Raw genomic sequence first — 17,264 nt, 5'->3', positions numbered from 1 at the left:
CCACAACTTCTCCGAACACCAACAGGATAAGCCGACCCTTCGCAAAAAAAGGGAAGATAAAGTTTGTCTTCTGGCATTCCCTTGCTCCATTCCCCCCTTTCTCCTCCCTAGATACTTTAAGTCAGTGGGGAAAGTTTTCAATAATGAATTCTTACTCTTACTGATACTCCTGTGTTTATCATAGAGAAACGTTTCCTCTTTCTTTGCGGAGGAATTATAGTTCCCAAGAGACAAGGAGCTTGAATGCCGTATTTCCTTTGGAATTTGGGGAGGAGGAACAAAAGCTGAAAACCCAAACCAGACTGCAGGGTCCTCTTCCGAGGCGGGTGCGCGGGGCAGGCGGGCCCGGCGTCGCCGCGGGCTCCGCGCCCCACCCCGCAGCCCTCACCTTCCCGCCTACGACGCCGGCCGGGCCCCGCGCGTCCCAGCCTCCGCCCCAGGTGGGCGCGGCCACCCGGCCCTTCCGCACCGAGGCCCAGGCCTCCGCCTCGGCTCGGAGGCAGCGGGCCGCCGGCCTGCCCGCGCGGCTCCGGCCTGCAGAGGGCGCTGCGGCGGCGCGAGGCCCGCGCGCACCGGCGGGACCCCAGGCGGCGGGCCGGGACCCCCGCGCCGCGGCGGCCGAGCGGCAGCGCCGTGCTCCGCAGTGGAGCGTGAGCGCCTCGGCCGCGGCCCCGGTGGCCCCTCGGTGACGCCGGGCGTGTTCCTTCCTCTTCCTCTCGCCTCTCCGGCCCCGCCTCCCGTCCCTCCGCCCACCTCCCCGCCGCGGAGCCGCGTCGCCAGCAGCGCCGTCATGTCGGCCCCCGCCGGGTCCCCGCACCCGGCCGCCGGCGCCCGGATCCCGCCCAAGCTCGGCGGAGCGGCCGCGCCCGCAGGCCCGGGCCTGGGCCCGGCGCGGCCCCAGCAGAACGGTGAGGCGGGCGGCGGCGCGGGCGGGCGCGGGGCCTAGCGCCGGCGGGGCGGCCTGCGCGGCGGAGCGGGCGGTGCGGGCCGGGCAGGGGCGGCTCGGGGCGGGGGCCGCGGGCCCGAGGCCGGGCGCCGGTGCGGGGCCGGGAAGGGCGGTGCGGGGCCGGGGCCGGGGCCGGGGGCCTGGCGTGGGGGCGGGGGCCGGCCCGGCGCGCCGGCCGGCTGTTTATGTAATGGGACCCGGGCCGGAACCGCCGGCGCGGAGGGCCGTGGAGAGAGCGGGAGCCCACGCGCCGGCGGCCGGACCCCGTCCCCGGGCCGGGCCTGAGGCGCGTGGCCCCGAGCGACCCGGTCGCCGAGAGGGCCGAGAGGCCGCCCAGGCCGCGGCGTGCGTGGTCGGGGCGGGCCGGCGCGGCCTCAGCGGGCGGACGCTGCCCTTCCGTGTCGGGAAAATCGTGTCGGGAAAATCGCTTGGGTTTCTGAGGCCCAGCCAGCACGCTGCCTCGGAGGGAACTTAAGTTTGTACTCAAGTTTGTAGACAAAAGGGTGTAAACAGGCTGCATACGTGTAACTGTAACCCTGACCCAGTTCGGCCTCGGGATCTGTCATTGCCGCCGCCGCTGCCGGGCGTTTGGAGTTTGCTTGTAGTGTTTGAAAGGGAGCAGGTGTCAAACGGATTTAAACGAATATCTTTACATCTGGTTGTTTTTCCTAGCTCCACTTTCAGAACCAGAAAGACGTGCCAGAGCTGGCCTTGCTTTGAGGCAAGGCCTTCATTCAGGCAGCAGCCAAGGCAACGTGAAAGTCTCTTTCGGGCTAAGGTCGTAGGCTTTTAGGGTGCAGGAGTTTCAGCTGAAAAATGATGGTCTCTAGGATATCCCCTCCCTAATCTTGAGATTTGGGATGTACTTGAATAGGGGCCAGGGAGGGGAAACTCTCTTGAGAGACTTGATAGTATGTTAGATAAGAACCTTGGAAAGTAATTGACTGAATTAAAAAAAAAAATAACGTCTGATCTGTATTGGTAAGAGAACAGAACTGTGCTGGTACTCTTCAAATGATTAACCTGTTTTATCTGATTTGCTAATGAAAATTCACTGGACTTTGTAAATCCATTTAGCCAACATCTAAGTTTTACAGCTGATGCTGTTCAAATATAAAGTTTATCGTTTATCCTGAGAATCAGAAGTCGAATTTTTTCGTAATCAAAAGTGATAGTTTAGCCTTAAATATTCTTTGAGTTAGCCATACTTGTTAGTATTACCTACTTTACTTGCAGTAGTCACTGGTTTACTATAAAGGTTTTTGAATGTGAACAGTGTTGGTGGTGTACACCTGTACTGAACACGTGTGATATTATTATTTGTGAGCAGTTTTAGCAGGATGTAAGAAAAAAATGAATGTTTTGATACCAAATATAGATGATGATTGATTTCTCCTGTTTATAATCATTACTTTCCTTTAATGTTGCAGTAATCATTTCAACATTTGTTGCATGCTAACCAGTTGGGGTATTCAGGGTTAGGTTATTAGATAAGACAGGATCCCTACCCTTCCCCTAATTTGACCTGTATTTTTACTTCAGTTGTGACTGGCCTTGAGAGATTTGACTGGTTGAAGTGGCAGGGAAAGGATATCTTTAGGCAGAGGTTACAGCATGAACAAAAGTCTGGGAATGTGAAAATGCAAGGCATGTTTTGAACCTAAGCAGTGAAGAGGGTGCTGGGTCATAGGGAAGGCCAAGGCACTGAAGCTGAAACGACAGTTGAAAGGTACCAGGTTGCAGAAAGGCCTTAAATGTCATGCTAAGGAATTTGGAAATTAAAATAAAATAAAGAATTAGGGTCAGGTTTTTTTGTTTTTTGTATAAGGGATTAGTTTAGAGAAAAAGTATCAAATCTGTTTTTGTTTGCTAATCTTAGAAAAAAATCCTTTTTGCTACATGGGATCAGCATCTATAGATAAAGATTAAACAGTCATTTGGGTTTCTATTTGTTCTTCAGCCCTACGTAAACTAGCTTGTCTTTTAATATATCTCCATGGAATTCCAGACATAGTGAAAAAGAAATAGGTCAGAAATATGAGTGTAAAACATTACAGAAGACAGAATTGTAAAACTGGAATGGTATCTAGAGATCGCTGACTTCAGTGGTGTGTTATAACATGAAGTATATTTGGTCTTTGTCCTGGGTTCTTGTGAGAGCTCCTAAAACCCTTGTAATTTCCTGGAGTGTTATTTGTTATTCATAATGAGCACCTTTTGCTCACTTTGAGCTTATGCTAATTAGGTGACTTAGGGTGGGTCCCCTAGACAGCCTCAGGTTGGGTTTATAGTCACCAGAAAGACCAAGTGATTCCAGAGTTGGAACTTTCAGTTGCTACCCACCAAGCTCCAGGTAAATGATGGGTAGGTGGGGCAGTGGGGTAGACGGAAGATTAAGCTCTATAAAAATAACTTTTTTTTTTTTTGAGACAGAGTCTCACTCTGATGCCTGGGTTAGAGTGCCGTGGCATCAGTCTGGCTCACAGCAACCTCAAACTGCTGGACTCAAGCGATCCTTCTGTCTCAGCCTCCCAAGTAGCTGGGACTACAGGCATGTGCCACCATGCCTGGCTAAGTTTTTCTATATATATTTTTAGTTGTCCAGCTAATTTCTTTCTATTTTTAGTAGAAACAGGGTCTCGCTCTTGCTTGGGCTGCTCTCCAACTTCTGACCTTGAGGGATTCTCCTGCCTCCCAGAGTGCCAGAATTACAGGCGTGAGCCACCACGCCTGGCCAAAACTCTTGAACAATACAATTTGATGAGCTTCTGAATTTCTGAACATATGCAGGTGCTGGGAGGGTGGTAGTTCCGTTCTCTCCAATACTTTGCCCTGTGCCCCTCCTTCATCTGGCTGTTCATGGGTATCCTTTGTAATGTCATTTATAATAAACCAGTAAACATGTTTCCCTGAGTTCTTTGAGCTGTCCTTTGCAAAATAATGGAACCTAAGGATAGAAACCCCACTAGAATGATTTATAGTTTTTGATCAGAAGTGTAAGTGGCAACCTACTACTGCTATTGGCATCTGTAATGGGGGGGGGCAGTCTTGTGGGATTGAGCCTCTAAACATGGGATCTGACTCTAACTTCAGGTAGGTGGTGTAAGAATTGAATTGAATGGAATAGGGGGGCTCCCAGTTTGTCTCCGTGGGAGAATTGCTTAGTATAGACAAAACCCCCACACATCCGGTCACAGTAGTGGTCTATGCAGAATGAGATTAGAGAGATAAAAGTCTGTTTTTTTCTTTTACAAATGTTTTTAAAAACATATTGTTTCTTCAAAGGAAATTGTGTATAGAGCAAGCCTTGATAGAGAAATCAGAAAAAAAGCTAAGCAATTATGGTTAAAATAGAGATGGAGGTCTAGTTGTTTTTGAAACACAGTCTGAAAAACACCTACTTCAGTTGCCTAATTTTACAGATTAAATCAAGATCCAGAAAGGGAAAGTGGGTACATTTTTCTCCAATTCTTGTGTAAGCTTTGTGAAAGTAATAGTTTTTTCTTTTGTTCACTGCTATATATTTAGAAACTAGAACAGTACTGAGCAAGTTATAGGTATTCATTAAACATTTATTAAATGAAGTCCAATTGGCTTCTAATTCCAAGTCCAGATGTCCTCCTATTAACAGACACTAATAAATTTCTTTTTAGAAACTTTGACATTGTTTGAGAAGGGTAGGAAATAAAGAGATGGGAAACTGAGTCTTCATAATCACTTTTACTTGCTTTCTTGTTTAACTGCTAACATGCTTTCCTCCACTTATTTCAAGATACAGTTTGACTTTGTTGAGTCTGTGAAATCTTTTTCTTAAACTTCTTCATTGAAGTCATATTTCCATACTTCAGTTTTTCATGGAGCATAATATAAACTTTTAGAATTCTTTGACTTCTTTTCTGCCTTTTGAGATTCCTTCCAAATATGAGTCCTCAAATATAGAAGGATTGAGTGAAATAATAGACTAGTGATGATGTAACTCCAAACTTGCTCCTAAATGGCTTGAATTGAAAGGGCTCTTTTAAAAGTTTTGTTTGTTTGAGGGGAGGACACCAAGATTTAACAAAAAGCCACTGCTTTTTAATTTTACTTTTAGGAAGTACATGGTATTCATTTTCAAATGAAAATGTGTTTTCTTCCATCTGCCATTTTCAAGCATGGTACTACTGGCAGGTTTATCGTTTTAATTGTCATTAATAATGCAGGAAAGATGAGATACTAATGCAAATTATTAGAATTCATTATGGAAGATATATATATAAACATACCATTCACTCATCAGTACTATCTGGTTAGTTATAGGAAACCCCTCCACTTTGAGAGCATATGCAAAATTTAAAATGATATAAATCTCCCTAGTGTGTCTGAATTAAGTTCCTTTTGATCAGAGCAGCATCTGTCTCAGATATCTAGTCTTCATTTATAGCTAACCGGAAGCATCAGGTCCTCAAATGAAGATACTGCCATGGTATTAATGTAACTATGTGAATACATAATTTCCTTCTAAGCTGATTAATAGATATATCTAGGATCTTTAAAAAGTATTCACTCCATACATAAACAAGAGTTTTTTTGTTTGTTTTTTTTTTTTTTTAGACAGAGTCTTGCTTTGTTGCCCAGGCTAGAGTGAGTGCCATGGCGTCAGCCTAGCTCACAGCGACCTCAATCTCCTGGGCTCGAGCAATCCTCCTGCCTCAGCCTCCCAAGTAGCTGGGACTACAGGCATGTGCCACCATGCCCGGCTAATTTTTTCTATATATATTAGTTGGCCAATTAATTTCTTTCTATTTTTAGTAGAGACAGGGTCTTGCTCTTGCTCAGGCTGGTTTCAAACTCTTGACCTCGAGCAATCAGCCGCCTCTGCCTCCCAGAGTGCTAGGATTACAGGTGTGAGCCACCGCGCCCGGCCAACAAGAGTTTTTTTAGCTGAGTATAATTTTTATTTTTTATTGCTATATGTATTGCTTTAATTATTTCCATTGTCTTTTCATTCCTCAGCTAACCTTACTCTCCCCCTCAGATTTCTAAGATTATGGTGGTAATAATTTTTATAAACCACATTAATTGCCACTAACAATATGTTGTTTAACGTCCTGTTTCTAATTCATCTGTAAACCCTGAAGTATTTGATGCTAAAGCCATTGAAATTGAACAGATTTTGAGCCAGTCTTCAGTGGACTTTCCTAGAAGTGAGGTATCTTCATTGTAAACACTGTATTGGAGAAGATTGTGTTATCTTCAGCCCTGGAGAGGCAGTATTTCTAAAGTCTTCATACTCAGAATTGTCCAGAAGTTGTATACTAGTGAAAAGGTTGCAGGGTTTGATACAACTCAAGTTTTTGTGGGAGAAAATTACCTGACGCCTTTGAGCTTCAAGGCATAATAATACCTTCTTTGCAGAGTTGTTGCTAGAATTACATTAAATGAGCTACTATTATAAAAGTACTTGGCCCTAGACGGTGCTTAGCGAGGACAGTCTCCTTCATTCCATTTTCTTCAGAACACCAGGTTATAAATTCTTCAGAGGGCAGAGACCAGATGGGTTTACTTCATCATATTCCCAGTAGGCACTCAATTGCCTAAGTGAACTTGGCTTCTTACTCATTATTGCTTTTGAAGACTGGCCGCTGGCAGGAATCTGTGTGGCCAGCTCCCCTACCCTTGTCATGTATTTAAGACCCAGTCACTATTTTAGTCTTTATTTTCTCTTGCTTTCCAGCCTCTCTTCCCCACCAAATCCACTCTTAGAAGGTTTCCACTAACAGGCCATCTATCTTAGCTAGCTGGCTGGCTTGGAGTAAGGTAGGTTAAATAGTTTTCTAAAATAGTTTCTAAAATAGTTTTCTAAAACTATGTGCCGAAAGCCACTTGTAATAGGAACTCAGGAGAAGCAGCATGAGGTTGAGAGAGGGAGCAGTAAAGTAATCCCTTGCCTAGCCAGTGCCCAAGTCTTAACTTGTTTTTCCTAATATTTCTGAGAAACGGGTATTGTGAAATGAGCTGTAAGCCTGGCTTTGGAACCAGCAGCAATGCCTGGCTTTTTCAGCACTCACTATTTGAATTTATATGAATTGGTAGGCTTACATGGATGGCCCTGTTTATTTGCCTATGGAAAGTGATAGCGATACTTCACAGTACGTGAGATTTACAATGAGATTCGATGTGGAAAAGCAAAATACCGTGCATGTAGTAGAGTCTCAACCTATGTAGGTTTTCTTCGGCCCCTGTTAGCACTCGTTGTGTATCCAAAGAGGATAACTGATGTGGTGGCAGGAATAATCTGTACTTAATGCCGTGAGATTTAGTCCAGATGGTGACATAGGCTTTGTCTGTAGGCTCTGTCTGCGAGCAGTGACTGGGATAGCTAGCCCAGTATGTTCGCAGATTGGGGAAGATAGGAGAGAAAGAATACAAGGAAACATTTCTCTCAGAGCTTCAAATGCTCTGTAGCTGTTAGTCTAGTGTTAGAATAATCCAGCATATTCAGATGTGATCTGGGACTCCCCATTTTTGAAGTCATTAAGGTTTCTAATTGCACATTCCTTAGGGGTGTGTGCATATTTTTGTGCTCATTAAAAAATCTGTATATTAGCACTATTATTGATACTTTAATGGCAGAGGTAGTATATTCAAAATATTCAGCAAGTAGTACTGTGTGTACTGACCACTAAATGGATGCCAACCTTGAAACCAGAGCAAGATCCTGATCCTCCAACTGTGCCGGGCATAAGCCCTGTAGTAGCTGGGTCATGAGAAGGTCTGGGATCTGGAACAGGGACCAGCATGGGGTGAAACAAGGGAACAGGACCAGAGCTGTGACTACTTACCATCTGGTTCAGAAGTAGTAAATATTTTAAGAAAAATGATTGTTAAAATGCTTATTAGGGTGTATACTGGTTGGATATTAGCCTACTTCTTGGTAGTTCAGTCATGAATGGATTACATTCTTAGATCTGCTTCTGCCTGTCAAAGTTAGTATGAATATATCGTAGTAGGATTGAGGAACTTCACATTAATACCAGTGAGTAGATAATTTGTTAGAATCATCTGTTAGGTCATTAAATATGAAATGTCTGACTTAAAATTAGAAGTGTAGTTTATCATATCTCAAACAAGAACCAGTACCATTAATCAAAGTTTGCACCTAAACTATAGACACAGTTTTGCCATCTCAATGGTAGCTTGTTTATGCCAGCAATGAAGAAGCTTGGAGAGCAAGTGGTGATGAAACTGCAAAAGGCGTTTTCTACACCTTGTTGAGAATTGAATATTTTTTCTTGCAGGAAGTGGTCCAAAGCCTGGAAGAAGTGGTAGTCAGTTGGTGCAAGGTCTGGTGAATACAGTGGATGACAGAGAGTTTCCAAGTCCAGCCTCTGTAGTTTGAGCAGCATTGTTTGTGTGACATGTGGTTGAGCATTGTCTTGCAAGAGGATTGGCCTGTTGACCAATCGTGGCTGCTTAATCGCAAGCGTCCTTATTTTGTCCAGTTGGTTATAATAGATAACTGCTGTAATCAACTGACCAGGTTTCATGAAGCTGTAGTGTATAATACCAGCACTAGACCACCAAACAGACACCATTAGCTTTTTTTGATGAATATGCAGTTTGGGGCTGTGTTTTGGCACTTAATCTTTATCCATCCATTGTGCCCAACACTTATGATTGTCAAAAAGAATCCATTTTTTCATCACAATATGGTGTAGAAATAGTTTTCCTTTATGTCGTGACACAAAGAAAGGCACGCTTCCAGATGATTTCTCTTCAGGCGCTCATTTAATTCATGTGGAATCCATCTATCCAACTTCTTTACCTTGCCAATTTGTTTCAAATGGTCCAATATTGTTAGAATAGTAATGTCAAACCTTGCTGCTGTTTGATACATAGGTTCAGATGGATTTGCTTCCACTACAGCTTTCAGTTCATCATTATCCACCTTGGTCTCAGGTTGCTCATGTGGCTCATTTTCAAGATTAAACTCAATAAAACGGAACTTTTCAAACCATCAATGTACTGTGCTTAGCTCAGCTGGGTAGTTCTGGCTCAGGGTCTCTCATGAGCTTGTAGTAAAGCTGTTAGTTGGGCTGTAGTTATTTCAAGTCTCTAGTGAGTTTGAAGGATCTTCTTGTAAGCTCACTCATGTGGGTGTTGGGAAGCTTTGGTTTCTCTTTGGCTATTGGCCAGAGAGTTCAGTTCCTGACTGCATGGGCTTCTCTGTGGGACTGTCCCCAGCTTGGCAGCTTGCTTCTTCCAGACTGAGTGATCTGAGATAAGGCAGCCAGAGCCTAAGACTGGGCTTGTCTTGGAAGTGATATATCATCACCTCTGCTGTATACTATTGGTCACACAGACCAATCCTGGTACATTATGAGGGAGGACCACACAGGGTGTGAATAACAAGAGGTGGGGATCACTGGGGCCATCTTAGAGGCTGGCCACCACAATGGGTCTGTAAGTGTGTATCTTCTGTAATAAATTGGAATTATGGAGAAGAAAATTAAATGGGTCACCATTTAGATGGGAACCATGTTTAAATATTAGTTCTATCTTTCCCATCCCTGTAAATACTGTTTTCTTTTTCAGGACCAGCACAGAATCAAATGCAGGTTCCATCTGGGTATGGATTGCATCATCAGAACTACATTGCTCCCTCAGGACATTATTCTCAAGGACCTGGGAAAATGACCTCATTGCCATTGGATACCCAGCGTGAGGATTACTACTCTGGTCTCTATACAGTACCAACACAGAATGTGGTGACTCCTAGCACAGCACACCAACAACCAGGAGCACAGCAGATGTATGGCAGGGGTCCTCCTGCCCCTCATATTGCGGGATCCACTCCAGGATCTTTCCAAGGTGCTGCGTCATCAGCATCTCATTTGCATATGAGTGCCTCCCAGCCACACTCCTCTTTTGTGAATCACTACAATAGTCCAGCCATGTACTCTGCCAACTCTTCTGTTGCTTCTCAGGGATTTCCCTCTACTTGTGGTCATTATACTATGTCAACTGTTTCTAACGCTGCATATCCTAGCGTTTCGTATCCCTCTCTGCCTGCTGGTGATCCATATGGGCAAATGTTTACCTCGCAGAATGCTCCGACTGTCAGGCCGGTTACAGATAATTCATTTTCTGGTCAAAATACAGCTATCAGCCATCCATCACCACTTCCACCTCCACCGTCACAACAGCACCACCAGCAGCAGAGTCTTTCAGGATACAGTACTCTGTCGTGGTCAGCAGCAGGCCTTCTGTCAGCCCAAGACAATCTTGTCCGAAACCACACGGGATCCCTGGCTGCAGCCAACAACAACCCAGCAAATACTGGTAGGTTGGATGAAAAGTTCACCAAAACATAGTTGACGATCAGTGCATTTCCAATCAGATTATTATTTACATAAAGGTTAAAGATGATATTGCTTAATGCAAAAATTGGAAATTAGGATATATATATATATTAAAAAGTAGTCAGGCATGGCGGCGCATGCCTGTAGTCCCAACTATACTTGGGAGGCTGAGGCAGTAGGATCTCTTGAGCCCAGGAGTTTGAGGTTGCTGTGAGCTAGGCTGATGCCATGGCACTCACTCTAGCCTGGACAACAAAGCGAGACTCTGTCTCAAAAAGAAAAAAAAAAAAAATACTGATGGAGGTGAAGTTGTATACTTGTAAATGGTTTGAAATTTGGTGAAGCCAGGCGTGGTGGCTCACGCCTGTAATACTAGCACTTTGGGAGGCTGAGGCGGGCGGATTGCTCAAGGTCAGGAGTTCGAAACCAGCCTGAGCGAGACCCCGTCTCTACCAAAAAAAAAATACAAATAAATTAATTGACCAACTAAAAATATATATACAAAAAATTAGCCGGGCATGGTGGCGCATGCCTGTAGTCCCAGCTACTTGGGAGGCTGAGGCAGTAGGATCGCTGAGCCCCGGAGATTGAGGTTGCTGTGAGCCAGGCTGACGCCACGGCACTCACTCTAGCCTGGGCAACAAAGTGAGACTCTGTCTCAAAAAAAAAAAAAAAAAAAATTGGAAATTAGCTCACTTTTGCAATGTGTTGCTTTAGTTACTGTGATATTTGCAGCATCTCCCTAAATCCTCTCCCCTCACTCGTTCCCACCTAGCCTCGTTCGCATCAGCCGTGGCTAGCCTGGTTCCTTGCCATGGTTGGGATCACTGTCAATATTTAATGATGTATTTTATACCTTTACAATAGTTATCTTTAATATGAGTTAGGTATAGGGCAAAATGGAAGGGTCAGGTTTGAGGATGTGCCTTGTTGGCCACTATTTTCTTTTATATACTAGTCCAACCTTGGGACAGTTATTTTTCCAGCCAGAGTCCCACTCACTATACAAAAGATAATGGCCTGCAATACCGCATGGGTTTCCCTAAGTTAGCCAGTTAGTGACTTTCACAGAAAATGTGTTTCTTACACATAAATGCTGTTTTCTCATTCTCAAATTGGTAAGGTAGGCTGAAAGATGGAGAAGTAGAAGGAAGATGCATGAAGAATATCTTGATCATTAGCCTTTCTGACCTTCCTAAACCAAGATGTGATTAAATTCATTAATTTAGAAATTATGTGTGTAAGATACGTGGTTTTATTTAAGTGTGCTGTTTCTATAGGATATGCTCATTTTAATTTAGTTTGAGAACTTGAACTAACAGAATCTGCTCTTGAACTGAATGAAAATATACATAAAGAATGGGGATTGGTAAAGCCATGTTAGTTTCCTGAATGATGTCTTCCGATTGTATATCAGTGTCTGGTTAGCCATATGTCAAGGATGTTGTGGAAAGGTATCCTTCTCTGGACAATTAGATTATTTAAAATTAGAATTTTAATATTAGATCTGAATTGTACATTGGAGATCATCTACTTATTCATTGCCATGTCATTTAGAAACACTTTCAACTACAAGTAACAAATAGTAGGTTAAGCAAAAATGGGGGTATTTTTCTCATATAACAAGAAGTTTGGGTGGATGCGGTGGACACAGATGGTATCCTTTCTGTTTCCACTCTGCCATCCTTAGCGTATTGGTGTATAGAAACAGTATGCTATCCTGTAGACGTCAATCAGAGTTATAAGCAGAAAGAAGGGAGAGGAAAGGGGATGGGGATAGAACAGTGGGATTGGCAGGCTTCATTTTATGTATCACTTGCCATAGCTGTTTTAAAAGATCATTCTTAGCTTTAGGGAAGGCTGGAAAACGAGTATTTAGCCTGGTAGCCTCCATAGTAGTGGCAGGCAAGAAAGAAAGAGATAACATTGACTGTATCTTGGGTGAGTCAACTTAAAGTGTCTGTCAAGGTTCCCAAATCTGGTTGTGCACAGATTGTGATCTTCAAACCCAATTTACTGAGCTGGAATAGAATCACCAGGGTAATCTTGGGAATCTATTTCTGACTTAAGTGATGCTTTGAAACGATCCAAATTTTACAGCAGTCCTTTTGTTTTACAAATGAGGAAAGCTGCCAAGTTGAGTAGCCTGAGGTCATTAATGGTAGAAACGGAACTTGGTCTGAAGGTCAGTTTCTTCTGTTCTCCCGGCTAGAGTGCTAGTGGTGTCAACCTAGCTCACAGCAACCTCAAACTCCTGGGCTCAAGCGATCCTTCTGCCTCAGACTCCCAAGTAGCTGGGACTATAGGCATGTGCCACGATGCCCTGCTAATTTTTTCTATATATTTTTAGTTGGCCAATTAATTTCTATTTTTAGTAGAGACAGGATCTTGCTCTTGCTCAGGCTGGTTTTGAACTCCTAACCTTGAGCGATCCTCCTGCCCCTGCCTCCCAGAGTGCTAGAATTACAGGCGTGAGCCACCACCCGGCCCAGCTGGGCCGGGGAGCTCAGTTTCTTCTGACTCTCTGTCCCTCTCAGAATCAGGGCTTTCTGTTTTCTTCACTCTTCTTTCAGTAGTTCTTTTACAGATCAACTTATCATAAGGTCCCTTTGACTTAAGGATTTTGTGCCTTTAATGACAAAGCAGATACAGTTAATTCCTATTTTATTTCTGAGATGAGAATGGCACCCTGATGGAACCAGTTTATACTGAGATGTGTCAGGGAAATAGGGGTCACTTGGCTAATGAACAAAAAAGTTCATTTGTGTTGGGTGGGATTTTTTCCTCCTTTAGAGTGATAAATTACTTTTTAATTGTAGTTCAGAGGTTGACAAATATATCTCAGGTTAATATGAGACATGCTCTTCACTATTACAAAAGAAACAGAGGTTACTTTTAAAACCTACTTTAAGATTGAATATTGCAGAGGTTCCAAAACTTTCTCAGTTGATATGTCTCAATATTTTTTCACAGTGCCCCATGTAATGTAGCAGCAGTGGTAGTTCATAAAGTATGTGACACATATCACTATGTTTTTCTTAAACATTTAAAACAGCCCTTGGAGCCCTGTGAGTTGCTGCAGTGCCTTTGGGTGCCTAGGTACAAGGTTTGGGAATATTGAGTTGAATATTCTAGAAAAATCAGCAACTTAATTACTTTGGTCATTCTTAAATTATATTGTCATATTAAAGCGAGAATCTTAGTTATTAACAATAGTTTTGTGTGAAGTTCAGCCTTTGAATTATTGACAAAATGATTGCATTTTTTATTAGTTGATTATACTGGGTTCATTTTCAGATATACTAAAAGTCTTCAAGCAATTTATAGAGTTGGAAATCCAAAAGTATAAACCAGAGTTAAGCAGATATCAAAAGTATGGTGATGAATACATGTTATTTTTAGGCAGTTGATGAGTTCACACTGAAAACATGGAATAAAAGGGACCTTTAAATATCATCTCATTTGCTTCTTTATTTTAGAAAAGCATGTTAGTATATTATAATTCAGCACTAGAACGTCACATTATTTTATTAAAAAGTCCAAGTATTTATGTTTTGGGTGCTATATTAGTTTTTTTGTTGTTGAGACAGGGTCTCCCTTTGTTGCCCAGGCTAGAGTGAGTGCCATGGCGTCAGCCTAGCTCACAGCAACCTCAAACTCCTGGGCCCAAGGGATCCTGCTGCCTCAGTCTCCGGAGTAGCTGGGACTACAGGCATGCGCCACCATGCCCAGCTAATTTTTTCAATATATATTAGTTGGCCAATTAATTTCTTTCTATTTTTAGTAGAGACAGGGTCTTGCTCTTGCTCAGGCTGGTTTCAAACTCCTGACCTCAAGCAGTCCGCCCGCCTCGGCCTCCCAGAGTGCTAGGATCACAGGCGTGAGCCACCGCGCCCGGCCTGTATCAGTTTTTAATTTAGGCTGAGGCTCAGTTTTAGTTTGAGATGAAGTTGCCTGAGTGTATGACTTAAGGGTGTAAAGATACCCATTTTTGACAGCAAGATGAGCACCAAAAGTCTGTAGATTCATTTAAAGTCATTTTCTTTGTTTATTTTTAGTTTCTGTTTGTTTTGAAAAGCACACAATTTTAAAAATTGGCAAAATGTCTTGTTGCCAAGATGTAGAATTTTGCCAGAAAAATTATTTTGATTAAAATTAATTATTTTTTCGACATATCTTATTTAATAAGAATCGCATCTTGATAGCATCTTATAAAATAGCAGTGTCTGATCAATGCTGTTTTATGATGCACAGTTTTATGGAAGCAGCATTTAAAACCTAAGCATTTAAATCATCTTTCCATAAAAGTTAACTACACGCAAGACACTAAGATATAGCCACTGATAAGTGAATATTCTTTCTGTCATCTCTGGGTGGTGATGTGCCTGAGGAAGAGCAAAGTAAATGCACTACAGGAGATGATTATCTGGACAAAGAAATATACGTTAGAGTAAAATGCTCATGATTGGTACACATAGCACAGTACAAGAGATTATTTTCAGCTTTGGAAACTTGTGCAGTTGCAGAGTTGTGAGATGCGGAAAACATAATTTTGCTCCCTCACACTCCTCCTTCAGTTTTTCTAAAGATATTCTTGAACCTTAGCATCTTTTTTCAACTTTGTACCCACCACTTATAAAATTTTCTGCATTTATTCCTTTTTCAAGCTCAGAAAATGAGATGTCCATCTTAGTGTTCGCCTCTTCCAGCATTTGTCTGTGTCAGTTATCCCCTTTCCAGTGTGTCAGTTTCGGTTTCTACTGGGCTGTGGCATCAGACAAGTGAGAGGAATCGATGAAGGAAAATCATATGCCTGGTCCTGCGTATGTAATCAGCAGCCATCAAAGGCTTACAAGCAAGGTGGTGGCACCATCAGATTTATGTTTTAGAGCTTCTGTGAACAGAATAGTATTAATAGATAACTGGAGAAGGAGGAGCGTAGAGCAGGAAGACCAGCTAGAAAGGAGTTACTACAGTTATCTAGGTGAAGAATGATGATTTGGTCTGGGATTCATTTAGACAGAAGACAGATGGTAGAGATGACTTCAAGGATTTGTTGGTATAGTTCATGAAGGAAAATGAAGAATGAAAGATGACTTTAAATTTCTAGCTTGAACAACTTGAGTGTGTGGTGATGGTACTGTTAACTAAGAATTTATTTAATCTCTCCTAGGTCCTAAAAAATTTTTTAGGAACAATTACTTAAAATAGGATTTACTTTATAGTATTGTATTAATAGAGCATTACTTTTTTGAGAGGCTCATATATGTTATCTATGAGGAAGTGAGTTCTAACTAACAGGAAACTAAGGAGCTACTAAGAACTAAGGAACTACCTTAATTATCAAAAAAAGAAAAATTTACTCTTGAATCAAGAGGTCACTGTTTCTCAACCAGGGGCAATTCTGCCCCTGAGGAGACATTTGATAATTTGAGCTATCACACTGACCCATTTGGACTTTATTCAGAAGGCCAACCTAGTGTTTTGGTCAGGCCATTACTTAGTTACATGTAAAGTAAGGCATCTGGTTAAAACAGCAGATGAGAAATGGCAGTTTATAATGTGAAATGAGATCTGAGCTGATACCCGAAGCATTTATGGAATTCAGACTACATTAATGCAGCATCAGATAACTTCTGTTCATCTTCTTACCTGAGGCACCATTGCATAGTACAATAATTAATATTAATAGAGATCATTAGTACAGAAATACTGTTTGAGTTAATTTTGTTGAAGAAGGTAAGGAAGCTTGTGAATGTTTTATGAAAATTTCCATTAAAATTTATTAAAGCATTTGATGAGTAATTTTTTAGTTTTTTTGAGAATCGTTTCTTTGGACCACCTTTTGTAGATATATTAGATAAATGTGATACTATTGAAGTTTCTGTAAGACTTGAAATTATTTTGTTTAGTAAGTTTATTTTAACAAATTTCAAGTTTGTTGCTGTGGATTAAATATTTTCTTGTCTTCAGTTGCAGACTCTTTATCCTGTCCTGTTATGCAAAATGTTCTGCCTCCCAAGTCCAGCCCAGTAGCACCCACTGTTTTATCATCAGCCTCATCTGCAAGAATGCCTCCCACGGCAAACCAGCTGGTCGAGCCTGTGGCCTCAGTGACACAGCCGTCAGAACTGTTACAACAGAAAGGTATTTGAGTAATTTATTATTTTTTATGTATATATTCACACATAATGCATTTATTCAAAGAGCTGATTTGAAAGTCAGACCGTATAATTGTAATCCTTAGCAAGTATGAAAAAGCATAATTTATAATCCTAATCCAGACACAACTGTAGTCTTTTCTATGTATTAACTTCCAGTGTTTATGTATTTTACATTATTATTACAATCATAATTTACAGACCATTTTATATTTTGCTTTTACATTTATCAAATTATATACACAGTTCCTCATGTCTCTTGTAGTCTTCATAGTTATTTTCATGGCTAATAATCCATCGTGTTGATGTGTTATGGTTTACTAATCCATTCCTCTATCATGGGACATTTAGTTCCTATTTTTGAAAGGTTATTTTAGTTTCTTTTAGCAGAAAGCAACGAGGATTTCCTTACTTAGTGACTTACCATGTCCTATTTGATGATTCCTGTGCTTGTCATTATTGATGATAGAAAGTAACTTTTGACACAATTTAAGGAATGAAAAGGGTGAAAATGAAATTCTAACCTACACTCCTGCATCATTGACAGACACTATGATTTATGTGTTTGTTTAATATTTTCCATTTGTTAAATAAGTGACAGGTAATAAAATGTGTTGTTTTGACTGTTTCTCCACATTGTCTTTTTTTTTTTTGGCAGTATTCTTGTTTACTTTCTGTCTGGCTAAAATTCCTAAGTATTGATGTTTCAGGTTAATATACTGTATTTTTCATTTGATCAGAGATGACTGAACTGTTTTCAGGAATCTATAGTTTGTCTTTCCAGAGAAATCATTGTAATATTTTAGAGACTGT

At 41.9% G+C, this 17,264-nt stretch overlaps 1 protein-coding gene across 4 annotated transcripts in view; it reads left to right on the top strand.

The window, feature by feature from the left end:
- Positions 1-274: 274 nt before the first annotated feature.
- Positions 275-17,264, top strand: part of SEC24B (SEC24 homolog B, COPII component) — a 65,359-nt gene continuing 48,369 nt past the window's right edge. For 3 of the 4 annotated variants that reach the window (XM_075998209.1, XM_075998208.1, XM_075998206.1), the window contains exons 1-3: positions 276-908; positions 9,524-10,270; positions 16,264-16,437. In XM_075998209.1, the coding sequence (XP_075854324.1) occupies positions 791-908; positions 9,524-10,270; positions 16,264-16,437 (1,039 nt within the window). In that variant the 5' untranslated portion in view covers positions 276-790. Of the gene's footprint in view, positions 909-9,523; positions 10,271-16,263; positions 16,438-17,264 lie in introns of all 4 variants that reach the window. The other variant, XM_075998207.1, reaches the window with a different exon arrangement.

This window comes from Microcebus murinus, chromosome 27 (genome assembly GCF_040939455.1).
Source record: "Microcebus murinus isolate Inina chromosome 27, M.murinus_Inina_mat1.0, whole genome shotgun sequence".
Taxonomy (NCBI): Eukaryota; Metazoa; Chordata; class Mammalia; order Primates; family Cheirogaleidae; genus Microcebus; species Microcebus murinus.
This window is presented reverse-complemented; position numbering and strand designations above follow the sequence as displayed.